Raw genomic sequence first — 20,346 nt, forward strand, 5'->3', positions numbered from 1 at the left:
TACTAGCAAGCAAAACTGACTATAATAAACTGCAACCTCAATTCAAGCAAACACTTCTACTGGAATGGCTTCATTCAATGTACCTGTTAACAGTTTATTGACAGTAAAACAAAGTTAGTCTTCAGCTTGAACAAAGATGGAGCACGCACATTTTGTGTGTGTTAACTGACTCAACAAGCATTCACTGAGCACCTGTCATGTCCCAGGATGGTGCTGGGGGAGCAGCGGTGAGTAAAAGAGCCCCAACGCTCTGCTGACAAGGAGCTTATCACTCTTAACTTTAGAATAAGCAGGGAATCCAACTTTTAAAACAAACAAGAGATTTCTCAATTCAATAAGGACTAAAAAATGAAGCTGCCCAAACAATAGTCTTGAGCTTTTGCAAGTTTTTTGCATTCTAGTATCACATGTTAATGGTGAAAACCCACAGCTAGTACCTAAATACAGAAACAAATTGTGAAGTTAGGGAAATACTGGACATCAGACGTTTTCTGAAATTCAGAATACTAACAAAGAAAATACAGGCATTTATTATAATAAAATACAAAAATATAATATATAATATAATAATACAATGGAACTGGATTTTTAAAAGAATGATCATACTCTAAAGACAGCTTTTTCTCTCAATTACAAAACTATGACCACATACACTAGATCCTGGTAAAATTTTTCTTCTAAAGTTCAGATCTAAAAACAGAGAACCTTTCCCCTTATTCCCAAGCACATGACCCCTGAGCAGCAAGGGCCCAAAGTCTCCCTCGAATTAACAATGCAAAGCTTCTTGGCTGCCCACTATACCAAAAATGAATTCAGGACTCCATGCTGCTTACCTTGTAATCTCGGGATACATTTTCTGATGTCACTGAACCTGAAATCTGACTAGAAATTGTAGCAGCTATAAGCTGTTTACACCATTCAACATGTGATCCTGTAGGACTAAAAGAAATAGTGTGATTAAAATATTTTAAGACACAGGCTCTCAGTGAGAAAAATGAGCACTGACTAGGGATATATGCACATTTCTTTTTTCCTGAAAATGAGCTTTTATTAGACTATTTGGTTACCTTTACATTTAATATAAGAACTGAAGTACTGACTGACAACTAGGAAGTAAGATGAGGTTCCTGGTTGATTTTAAATGAATCAACCTTTCAGGGCATTAGACATTAGACAGGTAAGCATGTACTCACTATCATTTAATGGAATTTTACTCTATTAAAATTATATAGAGTGACTCTTCCTAATGTAGTGTATATAGAAAATTAATTTTAAAGTGAAATATTTATCTTAGAGCATATGCTTCTCAAACATCCAATCAATTTCATGTTGGTAGTTTTAAATCTAGAAAATAATACAATTTCAAGTGAATCAAAGTCACTCTTAATGGAGCAAAGTCGATTATGTGATTTTAAAAAGAACAGACTAGAAAAACAATGTCCTTCATGTAGTAATAATGCTACCTTACATTTCCGTAAGTGCTTTGACAACTTACAAAAGGCTTTTCTGGTCTGTTATTATATCAGAGCCTCACAACCCTGGTGTGATAAGAAGGCAGAACAGGGACCAGTCAACTTGTTTCTGAGATGAGAAAACTGGCAGAAAGTGGCAGGCCTGCCTCCAGTTCTACTGGGGTGTCCTTCCAGGATACAGCATAACCAATAGTGACCAACTCACTGAGCTGGAGGGCAAAACAGAGGCCAGCGCCACAGAAGCTAGCCACTGCCTTATAGGAGAACACAACAATACAAAGAAAATGGCATCTTCCACTTGCATGGTGCTCTAAAGTGTTCAACACATTTCCACACGCAGCCTCGCCGGACCCATCTCACAGATGCGAAAACAGAGGATCCAGTGTTTGACCAAGATCACACGACTTGCAAGTGGTCAGGCTGTGCTCACCTGACTTAAAGGAGCAAATAAGCAAACTAGGCAGTGAGGGAATTATAAACTTCCCCCAGGGGCTGGGCTCCTCCCTCAACTTGTCAAAACACTGAAGAAATCAAGGAAAAGGGCAAAAGAAGCTTATGAAAGTTTACTTGGCAGGTAGCTTTCACTGTAAAGAATGTTCCAGACCTTTAAAAATCTCATCACTAATTAAATCCAGACTTACATACTGGAAGGACAGAAAAACCTGGAATCCCTAGGCAGTATGTAAAAAAAAAAAACTAAATAGTAAAATAAAGATATTTGATGTTCTCTACTCTCGACTAGTGATCCACATTGCAGTCTCTAACCAAGACAGCCCAGTGGTTACCTGTGGGGCTGAAAATATAAGTAAAAACATTCAGTGAAAGGGCAGACATTCCTACCATATGTCAAAAATCTATTTACCACAATTTCTAACTAAGAGGAAAAAGAAGGCAGGTTAGTTTCCTTTTTAAAGCTTAGGTTACCTTTATCGCCTGTTAAATCATACATTTCTTGTCATCTTGCCTTTTTCTCCACCAGCACCTACCCCTGACTGCAAACCTAACAGCAGGAACCCTCCTGGTCACCCACTGTGGGTGACCTGTGTTACCATCTACCCAGCATCCCTCTCCCTTCTTCTGACAAGGACACTTGTCTCTACTGTGGGGAACTGCCCCACTCCACTTCGTAGGATTCTGTGGGGAGGGGAAAAGAGGGGCTGACCCCTTGCTCCTCCTGCACCGACTTGTAGGGGAGCGACCCAGGCCAGGCCATCCCAGGCTTTCCTCTTGGATTCTGAGCTGTATAGATCTGCCCCTAGCGCTGCTGGAGGCTGCTCCTCACCCTGCCACCTTGATGAACCCACAGAGACAAAGAGTGAGACAAGAAAAAACAAGAGCTGGGGAGCCCCGACTACACTGTTTGCAACTGTGGCTCGAAACGTGCCCGTGGCCACCTTTCCCCCATCTGCAGCAGTGGTGTGCGCCAAGACATTTCCTCTTTGACTTAAGCTAGAATGATGTGTGTTTTTTGTCACCTGCAACCAGAAGCGTCCCGGCCAACACAGTTACAAACAGCGTGGTAGAGTGGGCTGGTAGACAGGAGGCCTGGATCCGAGTCCTGTTTCTGTCACCAGCTAGCTTCGTGACCTTGAGCAAGCCACATCCTCTCGCAGGACCGCAGCTTTGTCATCATTAACAGAAGTACAGTGTTCAGAAGAGAGCGGAGGGCCCCACAGTTCACGGGGCATGGCTGAGCCACACCCGGAGAGCCAAGTTCCACTCCAGGGAGCACATTTAACAGAAGAGTGTCAATCAGAGCTTGTCATGATGACAGAACTGAGAAGGGAAGCCAAGTCTCCTCTCCCCTCTTTCTTCTCTTTAGTCTGTGCTATCTCCCTCCACACTCCTCGTATCAACAACTACTTGCAGGCTGGGGGCTCCCAGCTTTCTTCCTCCAACCTGGACTCTCCTGATCTCAATGGCCATGATCCTATGAGACATCTCCTCTAGTCGGTCCCAGAGACCATGCCAACTCAACCAGCATCAGCAGCTCAGCCCACAAGCCGCTCCCCAACCCCTTGTGTTTCCTAAGTCAGAGAAAAGCACAGCCAGTTACCCAGGCGCTCCAGGCCTGAAAGCTGGAGTTTCCCTTAGAGCCCACCCGCAACTTCACTCTCACATCTGAACGCTCACCAAGTCGCCTCACTCTTATCTGCTAAGTACCATGAGAATGCACCTTGCCCAAGTCCTGTTCCAATTCCTTTTCCAGATGCCCATCATTCTTCTGTGTTCTCCTCCTGCCTTGTGAATTTAAGCCCCATCTCTATGCTGATGACTCTCAAATTTAGGTCTCCAGCCCAGACACCACCCCTGAACTCCAGGCTCATATAAACCACATGCCTCTTGACTTCTGCTCTGGGACATACAACTGGCATCTCCTAACTCATATGTGCAGAGCTGTTGTTATTGTTACATGCCGACAAGTAATTTCCTAACCCTGCTCCACTTACAGGCTTCTCCGTCTCAGCAGCACCATTTTCCCACAAGCCAAAAAAACCTTGGGATCGTCCTTGTCTCTTCTTCTCTCCTACCCAACAAGCAATCTTCAGCTAACCTACTGGCTCTACCTTGCAGGTTTTCTTCAAATTCTATCCAGCATCTGACCACTTCTCCCTTCCTCCACCCCACTGCTCTAGTCAAAGCCACCATCCTCTCTCACTTGGACGACTGCAACAGCCTCCCACCTGCTAGTCTCTCTGCTCCAACCCCTTCCCCTTTCGGTCTGTTGTCCACACAGCAGCCATGGAGATCTGACTGAAATCTACACCAGATTATGTCACTCCCCTGCTCCAAAATCCCCAGCGGCTCCCCATGACTCTCCACCATCTGCCCCTACTGCTCTCTCCCTTGTTCCCTCCCTGCTGGTGACACTGGTCTCCTTGCTGATCCTTGAACACTTGGCTCACACTCCCACCCCAGGGTGCACAGGCCTCTGCCTAGAATGCCATGGCCCCAGATACCTGTATGGTTGGATCCCTCACCTCTCTAGGGGCACTACTCACATGTCGCCTTTCTCAGCAAGGCTTTCCCTGACCATCCTCCACAAGAGTCCAACCGCTCCCCAAACTGCATACTCCCCAACTCCCCAAACTGCTATCCCGTCCCAACTTCCTTTCTCCCCTTAGCACATATCACCATCTAACAGAGAACACATTGTACTTGTTTTTTGTTTTTTTTTTTGTCTATCTCTCCCACCAAACCTATACTCCACGAGGGCAGGGAGTCCTGTGTGTTTGTTCCCTGCTGTATCCCCAGACCCTGCACAGTGCCTGACACAGAGGAGGCACTCGTATTCACAGAAGAAATGACTGAGTGATTAGCATTTCCATAACCTACTAAGTAAGACCCTCGCCACAGGTCCATTCACCACACTATTATATAGCAATCCTTCTCCACCATCAATCCCATCCTGTAACTCACCTGATGGAAAACCTTTGGTGGTCCCCATAGCTAGGGTGACCATATAATTTCTCGTCCAAACCAATACAGTATTGTGAGTTGAAGGAGGATGCTATTAATCATTACATTGGCCCAACTAGTAAATGAGTACTACCCTGGGCAAAAGACACCCCATGGCCCACCCTAACTGTAGCTAAGGTGGGTGCTTAAAATGCAGAATTCCAGGCTCTACCCCAGAGGTGGATGGACTAGATTCAGGGTGAGACCCGAGAATCTTCATTTGAATTAAGCACTGGAGGTGATTCTGATGCAGCCTGTACAGGACCCTGCCGAGAAGCATCGGCCTCAAGGATAAAGGCACAATTCGCTAGGAAGGCACACAAGCCCCCCAAGATCTGGCCCTTGCCTTCCTGCAGGGACTCTCTCTTTCCAGTTCCCCACCTCCAGCATCACCTGCATGACTGTACAGTCCACTCCCATTGCCAAAAAGCCCTCCCACTCTGTCCCCTGGCTAACTTCTCATTCTTCACCCTCAAGTTCAAATGTCAGCTTCTTCAGAAGGCCCTCACTTATTGCCCATACTCCCTGACCCCCACCCCCAATGAAAATAAATCAAGTACCCCACCTCCATGTACCCACAGTGCAGTGGATCACAACTGAGGCTGCGGAGCTTCTTTAAAAAATACTAAGTTCTGGGCCTCACCGCAAACCTCCTGAATCAGAATCGTCAGGAGTGGGGTCTGGCCACCTGGAGCTCTTATAAGCTTCTCAGATGAGTCCCATGCATACACCATCCAGAGTACTTCTGCGGTTACCTCCACCCAAGCTTTTATCACATTTGATTTAAATTGCTGGTTTGTTTGCATTCTCCACTACATGGTAAGCCAGAGAGCAAAAGCCATCTTGTAGTATTCTCTGACTCTCCAAGCCCTCAGACATTGTCGCATATCTGCAGGTGAGTGAAATCCTGACCATTCCAAATACTGTGTTAGCTGTGATTAGTTTTCAGTGAAGCTAACGACTTGGGCGATTCATTTATTAAAATCCATTGTACTTACACTGAGGTAGAACCAAAGGGAGTGTTTCTTGTTGTTCCTAAGCTTTTGGAAACTCCCAAAAGTTCAGCTCACTGGTATGACTAAGACCTGCAGGAATGAACATCTGAAACTGACCGAGCTGCCTTACAACAGCATCTGTTGCCTAACTGCACTCTAGTGTCAGCGAAATGGCCAAGATGTGGGGAGACTGGATATTCCGGGCCATGGGATAACCCATCCCTTGTCCTCAGAGCGTTAGAGTGGCCCTCCCAGTTGCACATGGTCGCTTTAGACTTCTGATTTATCTTGGTTCTGCAACTGCCCAAGAAGCAGTAGGCTTATGTGTTCACGAAAACAATCAACCGGTTCCTTCCAAGTGTGAAGAACTGAAAGTAAACGATTGTGTGTTCCTCCATCAGGAGCAGTTTTCCATCCCAGTTTTTCAAATCAGGGTATCTCTGCCTTCATCTGCACCCGCTCCAACACTGCGGGGTTCCGCCTCCCAGGCCCCACCCCTAGCCCCAACATCAAAGACCCCAAGTAGCGGTGGCGGGATTTTGGTCTTCAAGCCTCAGGAGGCAAGGGCACGCTAAAAGAGGCGAGCCCGGGTGAAATTTCCCCCCAAACGGTCTGAGGCCGGGGCAAGGCCAGCCCATGCGTCTCCGAGGTGCAGCGGGAGGTGGCCCGGGAACGGTTTGACAGCTGCCGAGCCCCTGGGGGGGGGCGGACAGCTCCTGCACGCGAGGCGGAAGTGAGGCAGGTGCGGGCCCTGGGGTGTGTGTGTGTAGGGGGGTGAGTCGGGGTCCCAGAGGGACCGGGGAGGGGCCGGAGGAAGGGGACCCGCACCCCGGCCTCGGCCCGGCGCGGCGCGCGGGGAGAGGCGGGTGGGCCTCGCGCGGGGCCCTCGGGAGTCGGGGCGCGGGAGGCCGGCGGCCTGGGCCCCGCTTACCTGTCCAGGGTCTCCACGCTGGGCTGCCGGGAGCCGGCGCCGGGGCCCCCCGCGACCCGAGGGGCCCTCCTGCCGCCCGCCGGCCCCGGGCCCGGGCCCCCGCCACCCTCGCTGCCCGCCGCCGCAGCCGCCGCCGCCACCGGCCTGTCCATGGCGCGCCGAGCCCGCCGCCGCGGGGAGCCGAGTCGGGAGGGGAGCGGCCCGGGAAGGGCCAGCCGCGCGCCTCCTGCCGCCCGCTCTGCCGCCCGCCGGCTCAGGCGGCCGCCGCCATTAGCTGTCACCTGGCGGCCCCGCGTTACCCACAAGGCCGCGCGCGGGGGGCGAGGGGCGGGGAGGGCGGCGCGCGGGCGGGTGCCGGGTTCCCCCACCTGGCCGGCGGGAGCCTGGGAGCCGGTCCCGCTCAGCGACGTGGGCGCGGCCCGGCCTCCGAGGGTCGGAATCTACAAGCGATTATGCAGAACGCGCTGTGCTCAGGAAACTCCAGGGTGACTACAGTGATACAGGGTTTTAAAAAAGGTTTGGGGAAATTCAGGGATTAAAAATGATTTGTTTTCCCTCAGTTTTCCTTCCCAGAAAAGTTTTGAGGTGAGGAAAGCCAGGACCCCCTGGGCGTCCCTGGTCTTGACGTCTCGAAGCAATGCCATACATTTTAGCAATTCCTCCCCACTCCATTCCCCACCACCACCGCCGCCCCCACAAACCCACCTCCCCGCCATCTGTAGGGCAACCAAGTGTTCTGATGCTGCCCTCGGAACTTCCACACTCAATTTATATTGAGTAACATTTAACTTCTGTTGGTTAAATCACCGCTGTGAAAATCAAGCCAATATCTGATGATAAAGGCATTTAGGACATTTGATTCCTGGACTAGACTTATTTCCCTGCTCATTTTGCTAGGCTTCGCGTATCCAACAGCTCATCCCCTCTTAACTCACTCCTGATTTTGTTGGGGATAGGGATGAGAATCATGACTGAGCCTCTGTGCCAATGATTGCCCTGGGTATAGATAGCAGACCTATGACCCTGATAAAAGACAGACCTGTCGACAGGGAGTTACTGGTTCCCATCCCAGACCCATCATGCCTTACCCTGTAAGAACTTCAAACTGAACCTTGAGGATGAGGATGTGATGCCTGGAGCCCCAGCAGCCATCCCACACCCAAGAGGGGGTGGGCCTGGGGTCAAAGGGCAACAGGATGAGGAGAGCTGAAAGGAAGGAAGGGAAGATCTCCATACACTTGACAGCCACCTCCTGCAGGCTTCTGGTTTTCCAAAATTATTAAATGCTTAACCCACTATTATAGACTGAATGTTTGTGTTCCTCCCCACTGCAATTCATAAGTTGAAGCCCTAACCCTCAATGGATGTTATTTGGAGTTGAGGCCCTTAGGAGGTGATTAGGTCATAAGGATGGGGCCCTGGTCTGATGTAATTAGTGCCTCTATAAGAAGAAACACCAGAGAGCTTGGTCTCACTCTCTCCACGAGCAGGCACCAAAGAAAGGCCATGTGAGGACACAGTGAGAAGGCAGCCGTCTGCAAGCCAGGAAGAGGGCTTTCACCAGGAACCAAAACCTGCCATAACTTTGATGTTGGTCTTTCCAGCCTCCAGAACTGTAAGAAAATAACTGTCTGTTGTTGAAAACCCCCAGTCTATGATAATTTGTCACAGCGGCCCAAGCAGACAAAGACACCAACTTTTTGTTGGGGACTTTGTTCCAAGGAGCTGCAAACATCATAGCTGCCCTGAGATTTGTCACAAAGAAAATGGTAAAATTTTAAACATATTTTATGTACCTTATTCTTTTTGTGTGTGTGTGAGGAAGATCAGCCCTGTGCTAACATCTACCAATCCTCCTCTTTTTTTGCTGAGGAAGACTGGCCCTGGGCTAACATCTGTGCCCATCTTCCTCCACTTTACATGGGACACCGCCACAGCATGGCTTGCCAAGCAGTGCGTCAGTGTGCACCTGGGATCCTAACCGGCGAACCCCGGGCCGCCACAGCAGAGCACGCGCACCTAACCGCTTGCGCCACGCGGCCGGCCCCTATGTACCATATTCTTCAAAGAGTATTAGGCCAAAGAGGAAATTCACTATGACACTATTACACTTTCAATTCAGTTAGCAAATTTAGCACTTACAGGACAGAGATGGAATCTGACATATCCCTGCCTAAGAAGTTCACAGTCACGTGAAGGAGTCAGATAAGATAACGACATTACAGGTTGGTAAGTGCTGTGATGGCTGCGGGCATGCAGGGCTGTGGGAACACCTCGCCCAATCCATGGGAGAAGTGGGGGTTAGGAAGACTTCCTAGAAAAGGTGACACAAAGCTGAATTTTAAAGGATGAGTAAGTCTTTGATCAGGTGAAAAAGTCACTTGTTCCAGGCAGAAGGAACAGTTATGGACCAAGTGTGGAGTCAGTTAAACAGTTTCTTATATACAAGGGAACTCCAAGAAATTTAGTGCTGCTGGAGCATCAAGTCAGACAAGACAAGTGAGGAGGTCAGCTAGAGGCCAGCGGGGCCAAGACATGGAGCATCTGGAATGTGAGACTAAGAAGTTTGGACTTTGTTCTGGATTCTGATGCAGGAGGGGCTCAGTGTACTTGGAGAAATATTACTGTATACTTCCTCTGTGGTCGACTCTGCCTCCAAAGACAGCTGCAATAATATTCCCCAGCCCGCATGCTCGTTTGCGATGTGACCTTGCATGCCCATATCAAGAGGTGGAGTCTGTTCCCCTCCTCTTGAAGGTGGCCTGGCCCTGTGACATCTTTTGACCAATAGGGGGCCAGATGGCGTCTACACATGCATTGGGGTGCATCACAGGAGAGGAATCATTACCCTAGAATCAGGCAGATCTCCTCTGGGGAGGGGAAGGAGAGGCCTTGACCTTTGCTGCTCTGAACTGGCTCCAGGGAGGGAGACTTCGCTCAGCTTTGCCATCTTGGAATGGCTCCTTGCACCAACTTTCTTATCTTGGCTGTAAATTCATTCGCTCAGAGGACCTGGACCATGCAGAAACCTGAGGTGGTCATGGAGAATTGTCCCTTGACACGCAAGTGCCCCAACCCCCTCTGCCCTGCAAGGCCCACATCAGGGCCTCCCTGGAGCTGTTGGGCTGACCACCCTGCCTTCCTGGGAATCACTCTAAGGGGACAGATGTTCGCCTGTGGGGTGGGAGGCAAAGTGAGGAGTGAATGATCAGGCCCACACTGGTGCTCACTGGGGGACAGTCAAGACCCTCTCTGTCCCGCAAGCTGTACTCTGCTGTCCCTGCTAGGGGAGTGGGCATGTTGTGTGTGTGCACTGCATGTCTATGAAATGTTTCTGCAGTGTACTGGACAAGGCAGTAGTGTTCAAAATCCCGTGCAGAGAAAGGACCTGGAACATCCATTAGTACACAGACGCATGCGCCCTACTGCAGAGCTTCTGAGAATTTAGCCGCTTGAGGAGGGTGCTGAGAATCCACGTTTTATAAAGCCTATCAAGTGATTCTGATACAGATGGTCTGAGGGTCACACTTTGAGATGCCCTGTTAGAGGTGACGAGGAGCCACAGCAAGACCTTAGAGAGGGGTGAACTGGTCACATTTACACTTTGGAAACGTAACTGGAGTAGCATGAGGAGCACCTGTGGGGAGATCAGTTAGGAGGTTGTTGCTGGAATCCAAGTAAAAGCTGGTGCATGCGGCCTGACGTCACACAGGACTCAGTGACTGATGGGATGTTGGGCATGAAGAAGAGAGTGAGGAGGAGGCCAAGAGATGTGTCAGGGTCAAGGTTTCAGACTTGGATAACTGGGTAGATGGTGACACGGGTCACTGAGATAAGGAACCAGCATGACAGGCAGTTGGGAGAGGTGAGTGAGTAGGATGAGTTCATTCTGGACATGTTAAGTTTGACTCACCCTGAGTCCCAGCCCATACGGTGCTTTAGTGTGCATTAGAAAGAGACCCCTTCCTCACAATGCTGGACTCTTGTTTGCCATAAAATTGTCAGAATATGCTGATTTTGTTAATGCTCAACCTTTGACTTTCCCATGCCAACAAACTTCCACAATAGACCTAGAAATCTATGAGGGCTTCACTGTGAATGGTCTCCCTAAGCTGTGAGCCCCTTATGCACTGCACAACCTGCACAACGATACATGGCGGCCATGGGAGGTACCTATGGGTTATCCAAGTGGAGACGTCCAGTAGACTGTTGGTCACAGGGGTCTAGATCTCAGGAGAGACAGGTAATAAAAAGTTGGTGCATTTTTATAAAATTTGAAAACAAAGAATCTCTTTTTGAAATGTAATCTTCAGCTCCACAATTTAGGAACTATAGATGAGGCAACCAGTTTTGTTTCTGGAAAAAGAATCAAGCAAGTGAAGGTGAACTTGATAATTCCTTGTCAAATGAGTTTCTCAAAAACATCATTTTGCTAGGAATTAGCAAATCCAATCATCTATGGAACTACATGTGAGTGCCACTGGAGATAACTGGTCCCATTGTTTGCAGAGGTTGTAATGTCAACTCACAAGAGCAGGACTTTGACCCAATCTTCACAGGCAACAGTAGAGGGCAGCCATGTCATCAAGCAAAGCGTGGTGCTATCTGTGGTTCCAGCTGGTGGAGTGTGTCCAGTTCATGGTGTTCAGTTTTGTGTCTATTATTGTGCTGTTTAGCCCAAAGCAATTCCTGGTGAGTGAGGCAACAGATGGACGTAAGTTCTATGTGTCCTTGCAAAACACTGCCGCCTTGGATCCAGGTTTGTAACAAGTTCAGCATTAACCCCATTCATCCGAGAGGTACCAGCTAGCTGTGTTTGCAAATGTCGACCTGTTGACATGAACGTTTCAAGACTTTTCTCGATACGAGAATTAGTTATTTCCTGATGTTGCACAGCACTAGGCACTGGATGTCGTTTCTATTGCTGCTACCATCAACTACCACAAACTTAGCAGCTTAAACCACACACATCTATTTTCTTGCAGTTTCTGTAGGTCAGAAGTCCAGGTGGGCTAAATTGGGTCCTCTGCTTAGGGTCTCACAAGATTGAAATCAAAGTGCTGGCAGGGCTGGGCTCTTTTCTGGAGGCTCTGGGGAAGAATCCAGCTCATTCAGGTTGCAGGCCAAATTCAGTCGTATGTGGTTGTAGGACTGAGTTCCCCATTTACTTCCTGGCTGTCAGCCAGCTGGCTGCTCTCAGCTCCCAGAGGCTGCTCTCATTCCTTCTCGTGCTTTCCATGTGGCCTCCCCTTCAGCAATGGTGGGTCAAGCCCCTCTTACTCTTCGATCTCTCTGACTTCTCCTCCTGAAGCATCTCTTTTGTTTCTAGCCAGAGACGGTTCTCTGCTTTTAAGGACTCATGTGATTAGATAGGGCCCATGTGGGTGATCCAGGATACTCTCCCTATCTTAATCTGTCACCTTCATTATATCTTCACATTTTCCACTTTTCCATGTAACATAACATATTCACAGGGTCCAGGGTTTCAGGAATAGATGTAGTGGGGGGACCAGAACGCCTACCAAAGATACCAGGTTAGAGTTCTTGAGAGAAACAGAGCCAATAGGGTGTGTGTGTGTGTGTGTGTGTGTGTGTGTACAGAGAGAGAAAGAGAGAGGGAGATTCAGTTTAAGGAATTAGCTCACACAATTGTGGGGGCTGGCAAATCTGAACCCTGGTCAGGACAGCAGGCTGGAAATTGCAGCAAGAGTTGATGTTCCAGTCTTGAGTCTGAAGTCAGAGTCTGCAGCAGAATTCCTTCCTTTGGGGGAACCTCAGTCTTTGCTCTTAGGCCTTCAACTGATTAGATGAGGCCCACCCCCACTATGGAGGGCAATCTGCTTTTTTTCAAAGTCAACTGATTTAAATGTTAATCACATCTACAAAATACCTTCACAGAAATATCTAGATTGATATTTGACTAAATGCCAGTGCACCATGGCCTAGCCAAGTTGGCACATAAAATTAACTCTCACAGTGTCTGAAGGTCCTTTTGTGAGGTTGAAATTCTCAATGACACTTTGAATAAGTATCGGAATTATTAATACCTGTGCCTCCATCAGCTACATTATAAAATGCCACAGATTACTTAATTTTGCCTCCAGATTCATCCAGAAGGTTTCAGCCGTAGGTTCAATTATTGGCAGGGCTGACGGGGGGGCTCATCTAATCATCTAATTTCGCCCCAGTGCCCCTGAATCTCCACCACCCATTGTTCTTTGATATTGACCTGAAAATTTCCTCACTCTTGTGTCAGGCACCCCACAAATGCAGGGTCGAGCTCTCCTTGCCCCATAAACCACCCTCCAGAGACCCCACACTCCCAAAGCTCCAGAGCCTTCGTTTACCTCAACCTGCTGAGCAGGTTTCAGAGACACGCTTTCTACCTCACTCAGAGAACATTTCCGTAAATCCTCCCAAGATAAACCCCCTTAAGGCAGCCACAATTAAGCAGTCAGGAATAGGCGCAGGTCCAGGAGACAAGATTGTCGTGGAAGCCAAAGGAAGAGAGAATGTCATCTTCAACCTTGAGTGACTGGATGGAAGGTGCGGGTCCTCAGGCGACTGCACAGGTTGTGCACCCTGAGGGCTGGCCCTGATGAGAATGTACGAGATTCACTAGGGAAACGTGTGAATTGAGAACAAAAGAAAAGAGTGCTGAGGAGAAATACTAGAACACCAGCATTTAAGGGGAAAGTGAAAGAAGAGGAGCCCTGGAGGAGCTTGAGGGGCCACCAGAGACAAGAAAAAGAGCCAGGGTAGAGGGGCCTGGGGCCCTAGAGAGTAGAGACTTTTAAGAAGGAAGGGATGACCCGGAGTGTCAAGTGGTGCTGACACATCTGGTAAGATGGCACAGAAGTGTGCCCTGGACTCAGCAACGTGGAGGTGGTGTGGACTTTGATGAGAACACTTTCAGGGGACAATTGGAGCTGGAGGTGTGGATTAAGGAATGACCGGGAGGGCATATTAGTCAGAGTTCTCCAGAGAAACAGAATCTCTCTATATTTCTATCTCTAACTCTCTATCTATATAGTGAGATTCATTATGAGGAATTGGCTCACGTGATCACAGAGGTCGAGAAGTCCCACCATCTGCCATCTGCAAGCTGGAGACCCAGGAGAGTGAGTGGTATATTTCCACGGCCTGAGAGCCGAAGGGCAGATGGTGTAGATCCTAGTCCAGGTCCGCAGGCCTGAGAACCAGGAGCACTGAGGGCAGGAGACTGATGTCCCAGCTCAACAGTCAGGCAGAAAGAGAGGCCCACCTTCCTCTGCCTTTTTGTTCTATTCAGGCCCTCAATGGATTGGATGACTCCCACACACACTGGGGAGGGCCATCTGCTTTCCTTAGTCCACCAGTTCAAATGCTAATCTCTTCCAAAAACACCCTCAGACACACACAGAAATAATGTTTAACCAGATATCTGGACATCCTGTGGCCAAGTCTAGTTGATACATATAATTAACCATCTCTTACAGAGCGGAAGAAAAGGAGATGCTGAGTTCAAACCTGTTAGTCCCAGACTTTTGAATTGCATGGGCCAATAAAATGAAAGAAACCAAAACACACAGGGTTTTTTTCCCCCTCAGGAGAGTAACATATGGTGGCAAAGTAAGGACATTATACATCACCTCCCAGCTTCCAGAGCAAATGTTTAAGCCTTCCACCGGCCTGTTCATTGTGCAGAGTGTGAGGGAATTATTTTGTTCTGAACATTATCCCATGGGGCTCAACCAAGTGGGGAGAAAAGCATGCCATTTCTTTGCCACCTATGGCAGCCAGGTGCCCGCACAGTTAGGCCTCAGGTGGCAATGCTTTCTGGCCCTAGAGCTGACAGGGGAGCAGGAGGGCTGGATGGCAAAGCTGGACTGCCTTTGCAAGGCCTTCAGTGGAAGGTTTTAACAATCTGTTTTGAGTATTACACATTTTTTGAATGCTAACGATATCTATATACAAATATAAGTTAAAATATCAGATATATATAGAGGTTATCCATTTCTCTTCCTAACTCTGAAATAGCATGGATAACTGGCTTGATGTAATTGGGGGCTGAAATTTATAGACAGTAAACATTGAAGGGTACAGATATGTTTATTTAGAGATGAAAAAGGTACTCTAAAATGCTCTGCTTTGACAGAATTCCATGTCCTGTGGCGAGGCAGCAGAGTATAGTGCACCAGAACCCAGACTCCCAGCCACGGTGGTTTAGTTCAAAACTGGCTCCACTACCTAGCACCTGGGTAACTTTCAGCAAGTGACTTCTCTGTGCTCAGTTTCCTCCTCTGCAAAAGGTGATAATAATGATGATGATAATAATAATAATAATAATACAGCTAATCATAGGCTTGTTGTGGCAATTAAATGAATTTTAATTTATGTAAAGCACGTAGAACAGTGCCTGCTATGTTGTAAGCATGATGCAAATGTAAGCTATTATTATTTAATGGCAACTATAAAAACTTGTCTCTGACATGCCAGCACAGATGAACTAGTTTTAATGTTAACATGGACAATGTTGGGCCCCTGCGTGGATCCACTTTGTCGGCTTTGCTGGGAGTGTTGGCTGCTGAGGGCTCCCAGGCACCCCCTTCTCTGGAGGATTGCCCTCAGGTATGGGAGCCATCTTTCCTAGAAGTTTATGCACACCAGCACTTCCCTACCCTGGGGCAGCTTGCCCCTTTGTCTCAAAATGAAACAACTGTGAAGTGCAATTCTTGCTCCAGACCTCCTCATGGGATTAGACTGAAGCTCAACTCCCGCTGCCAAACATCCTTGGTTGGCTCCTTCCTCTGCTCTCTCCTGCTTCCTCATTCCCTGCTTCTGAGAGCTCAACCACAGTATGTCATGTGCCCTCAAATCCCCGCCTTAGTCTCTTCTAAGCAACCTGAGCTAGGATAGGTACTAATGTATTAGTGGGGAGAACACTGGATTTTACACCTGAAATGGGTCTTGGAAGTAAAACTGCAAAAATAAATTCAAATCCCAAGATCTCTTTGAATTTCTTGCCACTGCCTTAGTATTATTATTTTACAAGAACTTTATCACTGTGGCATTTTTATTTTTAATAGAAATAGGTAGAACTTTACACATTCATTCACTTAAACATTATTGAGGGCTTAACATGTGCCAGATATTGTACTAGACTTGGTGGCCATACAGAGATTATTTGTTTTCAACTGGGCAGAAATGGAACTTCAGGATATCCAGTGGATTTGGTTCAAGATTCACAAGACCCTGAACAATGATAGAAAGCCACCCTGGTTTCAGTACCAGGAATAGTTGTTCCTTTTGGAACAATTGACTTAATTTTTATCTTAGGGACACTGTGAAGTAGGAAACCAATCATGTCATCTGTGCTTTGCTGAAAACTTCAGAGACAAATATGTGGCATACTTCTGGATCCTGAAGCATGAATTCTATCTAATTAGCTCATCTATTGTTCCTACTTTTGTTTCCCAGTTTCCTTAATTAACAGAGTTATTTTTATCTTGTTTGTATTTTTGTAAGTTGCTTGAAAATTTTTTTAAAAATGATTTTGAATATTGCATATAAAGAAGTAAAACTTGAAGCTACAGATTCTCTAAGTTTTTTTTTTTTTTCCTCCTGGTGGTAATAATTTTCTACACTGCTCAAACTCAGTTCTAGGACACAGGATGCTGGCCCATTACCAAGACAGACTGTATAAATAGCATTCCACAGTTCAGCTTTCAGTTAATCCAGTGTGACAGATACACATCATCTTCTAACGGTGTGTAACCAGTTTTGGAATGTTTCTAGTTCAGGAGATGGGCATCCACCAAGTACCACACTTTTGTTCAGCTCCTTTTTGCTTTGTAGGACACTCTGGAAATAGATGCTTAGTCTCTGTTGCAAAGCACCAAGGAAAACCACAATTTCCCCCTGTTGAACATTCCCTGAAGAAAAGATAATTAAAAATGATTATGGGACCTAGTAGACTGTATCAGTCAGCGTCCAATCAAGAGACATAAACCAGACAGTCATGTGAACAGGGAAAGATTAATTCCCTGTTCAACAACTATTAACAGGATTGAAGTGTAGAAATTAAGAAACCTTAACTAAATTGGATTGGAGTCGGCAAGGCCTGTAGGGGGAGCTCTCACACCCTATCATATATCCTCAATTACACCAAACAGGAAGAGGGGGAGGCTTGCACCTTGGACAGGAAGTAAAACTACTTTACTACTCAAGGAAGATTTCTCTCCCCACCCGGCAACAGCCCAACCAATGAGAAATGCCACAACCCAACCAATGAGAAATGCCACAACTCAGCCAATGAGAAGCTGTTGCCGCCCTGAACTGTTACTTTCTCCCAAAGGACTTTCACTTAGAACAGCCCCTCCCTACTCCCCCTTTTCCTCTACAAAAGCAGCTCCCCTCCTTTCTTTTCCAGATTTGCCTATGGTTTGCCATAGCATGCACATCCCAAATTGCAATTCTTTTGGCTATTCCTGAATAAACTCATTTTGAGGGTAAAATACCAGGAAAATTTGCTTTTTAAATTGACAGGAGTAACAAGAGTTTGACTAGTAAGTAAAGAGAATACTAAAGAATGCGGGAATTGCAGGTATAGCGAGCAGCCACCACCCCCAGGGCTGGAATTCCACAGCACTCCATTGGAAGGTGCTGGCTGCTGGGCACTGCTGACTGCCACGTGCTGTAGGAACTGGAAGCTGGAGAAGCCATCCTCTGCAGGAGCCAGGTGCTGGAGAAAGTGCTTGGCTGGAGCCCAGCACTGGAGAAAGGTTCATCCTGCAGGAGCCTAGCACAGGAGAAACTAAACTTCATCCTGCAGTGTTTTCATGGGTTTTATTACTATTTAGGTATCATAAGGCCAACAGATCAGGAGACAATGGCTACTGAAAAGACAGTATGTTATACTCACAGATCCCAAGAGGAGGGCACATGCCACACCACTGGGGGCCACTCGGGAAAGCACTGGGATCAGTCACAAGGCAGAGGGAGAGGGGAAAACTGTGAGCAAGAGCCTTTATTGTGGTTTCTGAGGGAAGAGATGGGTGACACAGGGCAAGCAGGTTTAGGATTGGCTAGTTTGAGTAACTTTAGCAGGATCTGGAGCATAGGCGCTGTTGCTACTTGCCTAGTACCTGGCCCTGGGGTGATTAAGGCAGGGGGACAGTGGCCTGAAGTGTGAAAGCCCATAAAAGAGGTGGCTGGGGAGATGGGCTCTGGATTGGTTGGTCTGCATTTGTAAAGCATGCTCCACGGGTGAATTATTTACTATCTGTAAGAATTAGCTACCCCTAGGAGGGACAGTCAAAGCATCAGAAATTACAGAAAATAAAAGACATGCTTAATACATGAAGAAGCACAGCACAGAAGACACAGTGTGCTCAGGAGCCAAGACCTGGAGGAAGCTGTGCTCTGCAGGAGGCTAACAAGTGAGGCACACCAGCACCTGGAAGGGAAGCCCCTTACTACTCCAGTATTTCTCCAGCATCTTCTACTGACAAGGATTAACACTGTGCCAGTTGGTAGGGAGAAATACTGACAAAGTCCACCTCCATTATCACAGAGCAGTTAAAGAAGGGTGGATTTGGGGCTGAGAGGCAATCAGTTGAAAACCGGCACAGAGACTCATGGAATCATTGGATGAGAAGACATACTACGGCACTCAGTTTCTTCCTATTTCCAATCCACATCCCACTTGATGACTGAATTCTCCCTACAAGATCCTATCGGGCACTGCTCCTACAGGTGTAGAGGCAAAGAAAGAGGGCCCCACATTTTCAGCATACTCTTGTCCAAAGTCTCAATCAATACAACAACAAGGCATTCCGAAGGAAGCTGACTCCATAATCAGTGACAAATTATTTCAAAGGCATCTATTTAATGATGCAATTTGACCAAAATGCTGATATTGCCTAAAATAGTAGTTCCTAAACACTTGGTGCTGGACTAGCTGCACAAAACTGCCTGGGATGCCTTTTAAAAATTTTTCTTCTTTTTTTTTTGAGCAGTTTTAGGTTTATAGAAAAACTGAGTGGAAAGTACAGAGAGTTCCTATATACCCCTCACAGCCCACCCTCCCCCAGTTTCCCTTATTATCAGTCTTGCATTAGTGTGGCACACTAGTTACAATTGATGAGCCAATATTGACACATTATTAATAACTAAAACCTATTGTTTACATTAGAGTTCACACTTGGAGTTGTACATTCTATGGGTTTGGACAAATATATAATGACATTTATCCATCGTTCGAGTGTCATCCAGAGGAGTTTCACTGCCCTAAAAGTCCCCTGTGCCCCGCAGGGTTCTGGTCCTGGGACTTGTCAGGATGGTCCTGGTCCCATTCCATGATGTGGTCCAGTGGTCCAGCTCACCTCTGGCCACATCTGCTCCCACGCCCCTCCCCTGGCCAGCCCAGGGCGTTTCAGGTGGGGTGTGGTGGGTGTTCCTCCTTCCACCTCTCCTAGCACAGCTGACCCTCTTCACAGCCTGCCTCCTGGGACCCCAAAGCCCTCTCCTGCCTGGCTCCTTTCCAAATCCACCTTTGAGTCTGGGGGTGTCTGAGGCCTGGGGGAGCCTACTGGTGACCACCCCTGCCATCCGCTGGAGGCTTTCGTCTGCTCAAACTCTCTGCTGGGGACACCAAGGTCCTAGCTGGTTCTGTCGGTGGCTGAGAAGACTCTCCTTCCCCCACTCTGGCTTGGCCTCAGAAAGAAAAACCTCAGAGTCACCCTGACCTGGCCATCAGTTTAATCAAACCTTTGGCATTATACCAGGAAGTGCTTGAAAATAACTCATCATCATAGCGATTTGTCACACATTCACACGGCAATGATTATTATTTACCAGCCACGAGGAGACTCACCAAAAGGCTACATCACGTCGTGCCAGCTCTCCCTGATTGACAACTGTCCTGAAAGGGGATTCTTATCTGGGGACCTCCAAATACAGATATATGCACAAGAACATCGGCACTGGGAACTGAGTGGTTGTCAGTGGGGAGAGAGGCAGGGCAAAGCCCCACCCTGTGCAGACCCATGAGGCCAGGTTGGGGAGAGAGTGGGCAGAGCGGGCAGCAGGGGTGATAGGGGCGCCGGGATGAGCCCCAGGAGGAGGACAACCCCAATCCCTACACGGGCATTCGACAGCCGGCCTCCTACAAGAGACGCATCACAGTCCTGAGGGGATTGAGGGGTGCAGCAGAGGGGCCTAAGAGTGCAGGGGGCATGCAGGAATTCCTGCAGCCAGCTTCCTGTGGGGCGGCTCCTCTTTCGAACACCTCCACCCCTGCCCAGGGCCTCGAAGGCACAGAATCTGGCATCTCACCTCTAAGGGTCCAATGTGCACGCTTTAAGTCCCTGGGTGAGGAAACAGCGTGGTCTGTGTCCCATGTTGTCACGGCTTGAGAATTAACCCACGGCCCCTGTGCTGCCTTCTATAAGAACGGCTGTGACAAACAATGCATCTGCTCCCATTGGTGGCAAAGGGTCCTCACAGG

The 20,346-nt window shown here is 47.9% G+C and overlaps 1 protein-coding gene across 2 annotated transcripts in view; it reads right to left on the reverse strand.

Annotated features, from left to right (window-relative positions):
- The window catches only part of MTMR1 (myotubularin related protein 1), a 69,158-nt gene extending 62,054 nt beyond the window's left edge, over window positions 1-7,104 (reverse strand). The window contains exons 1-2 of one of the 2 annotated variants that reach the window (XM_087427536.1): window positions 6,858-7,104; window positions 834-939 (exon numbers count right to left, since the gene is read on the reverse strand). In XM_087427536.1, the coding sequence (XP_087283662.1) occupies window positions 834-939; window positions 6,858-7,009 (258 nt within the window). In that variant the 5' untranslated portion in view covers window positions 7,010-7,104. The remainder of the gene's footprint in view (window positions 1-833; window positions 940-6,857) is intronic. The other variant, XM_087427535.1, reaches the window with a different exon arrangement.
- Between the last annotated feature and the right edge of the window lie 13,242 nt (window positions 7,105-20,346).

Source organism: Ceratotherium simum, chromosome X, assembly GCF_057802395.1.
Source record: "Ceratotherium simum simum isolate JZ-2026a chromosome X, ASM5780239v1, whole genome shotgun sequence".
NCBI classification, from domain to species: domain Eukaryota; kingdom Metazoa; phylum Chordata; class Mammalia; order Perissodactyla; family Rhinocerotidae; genus Ceratotherium; species Ceratotherium simum.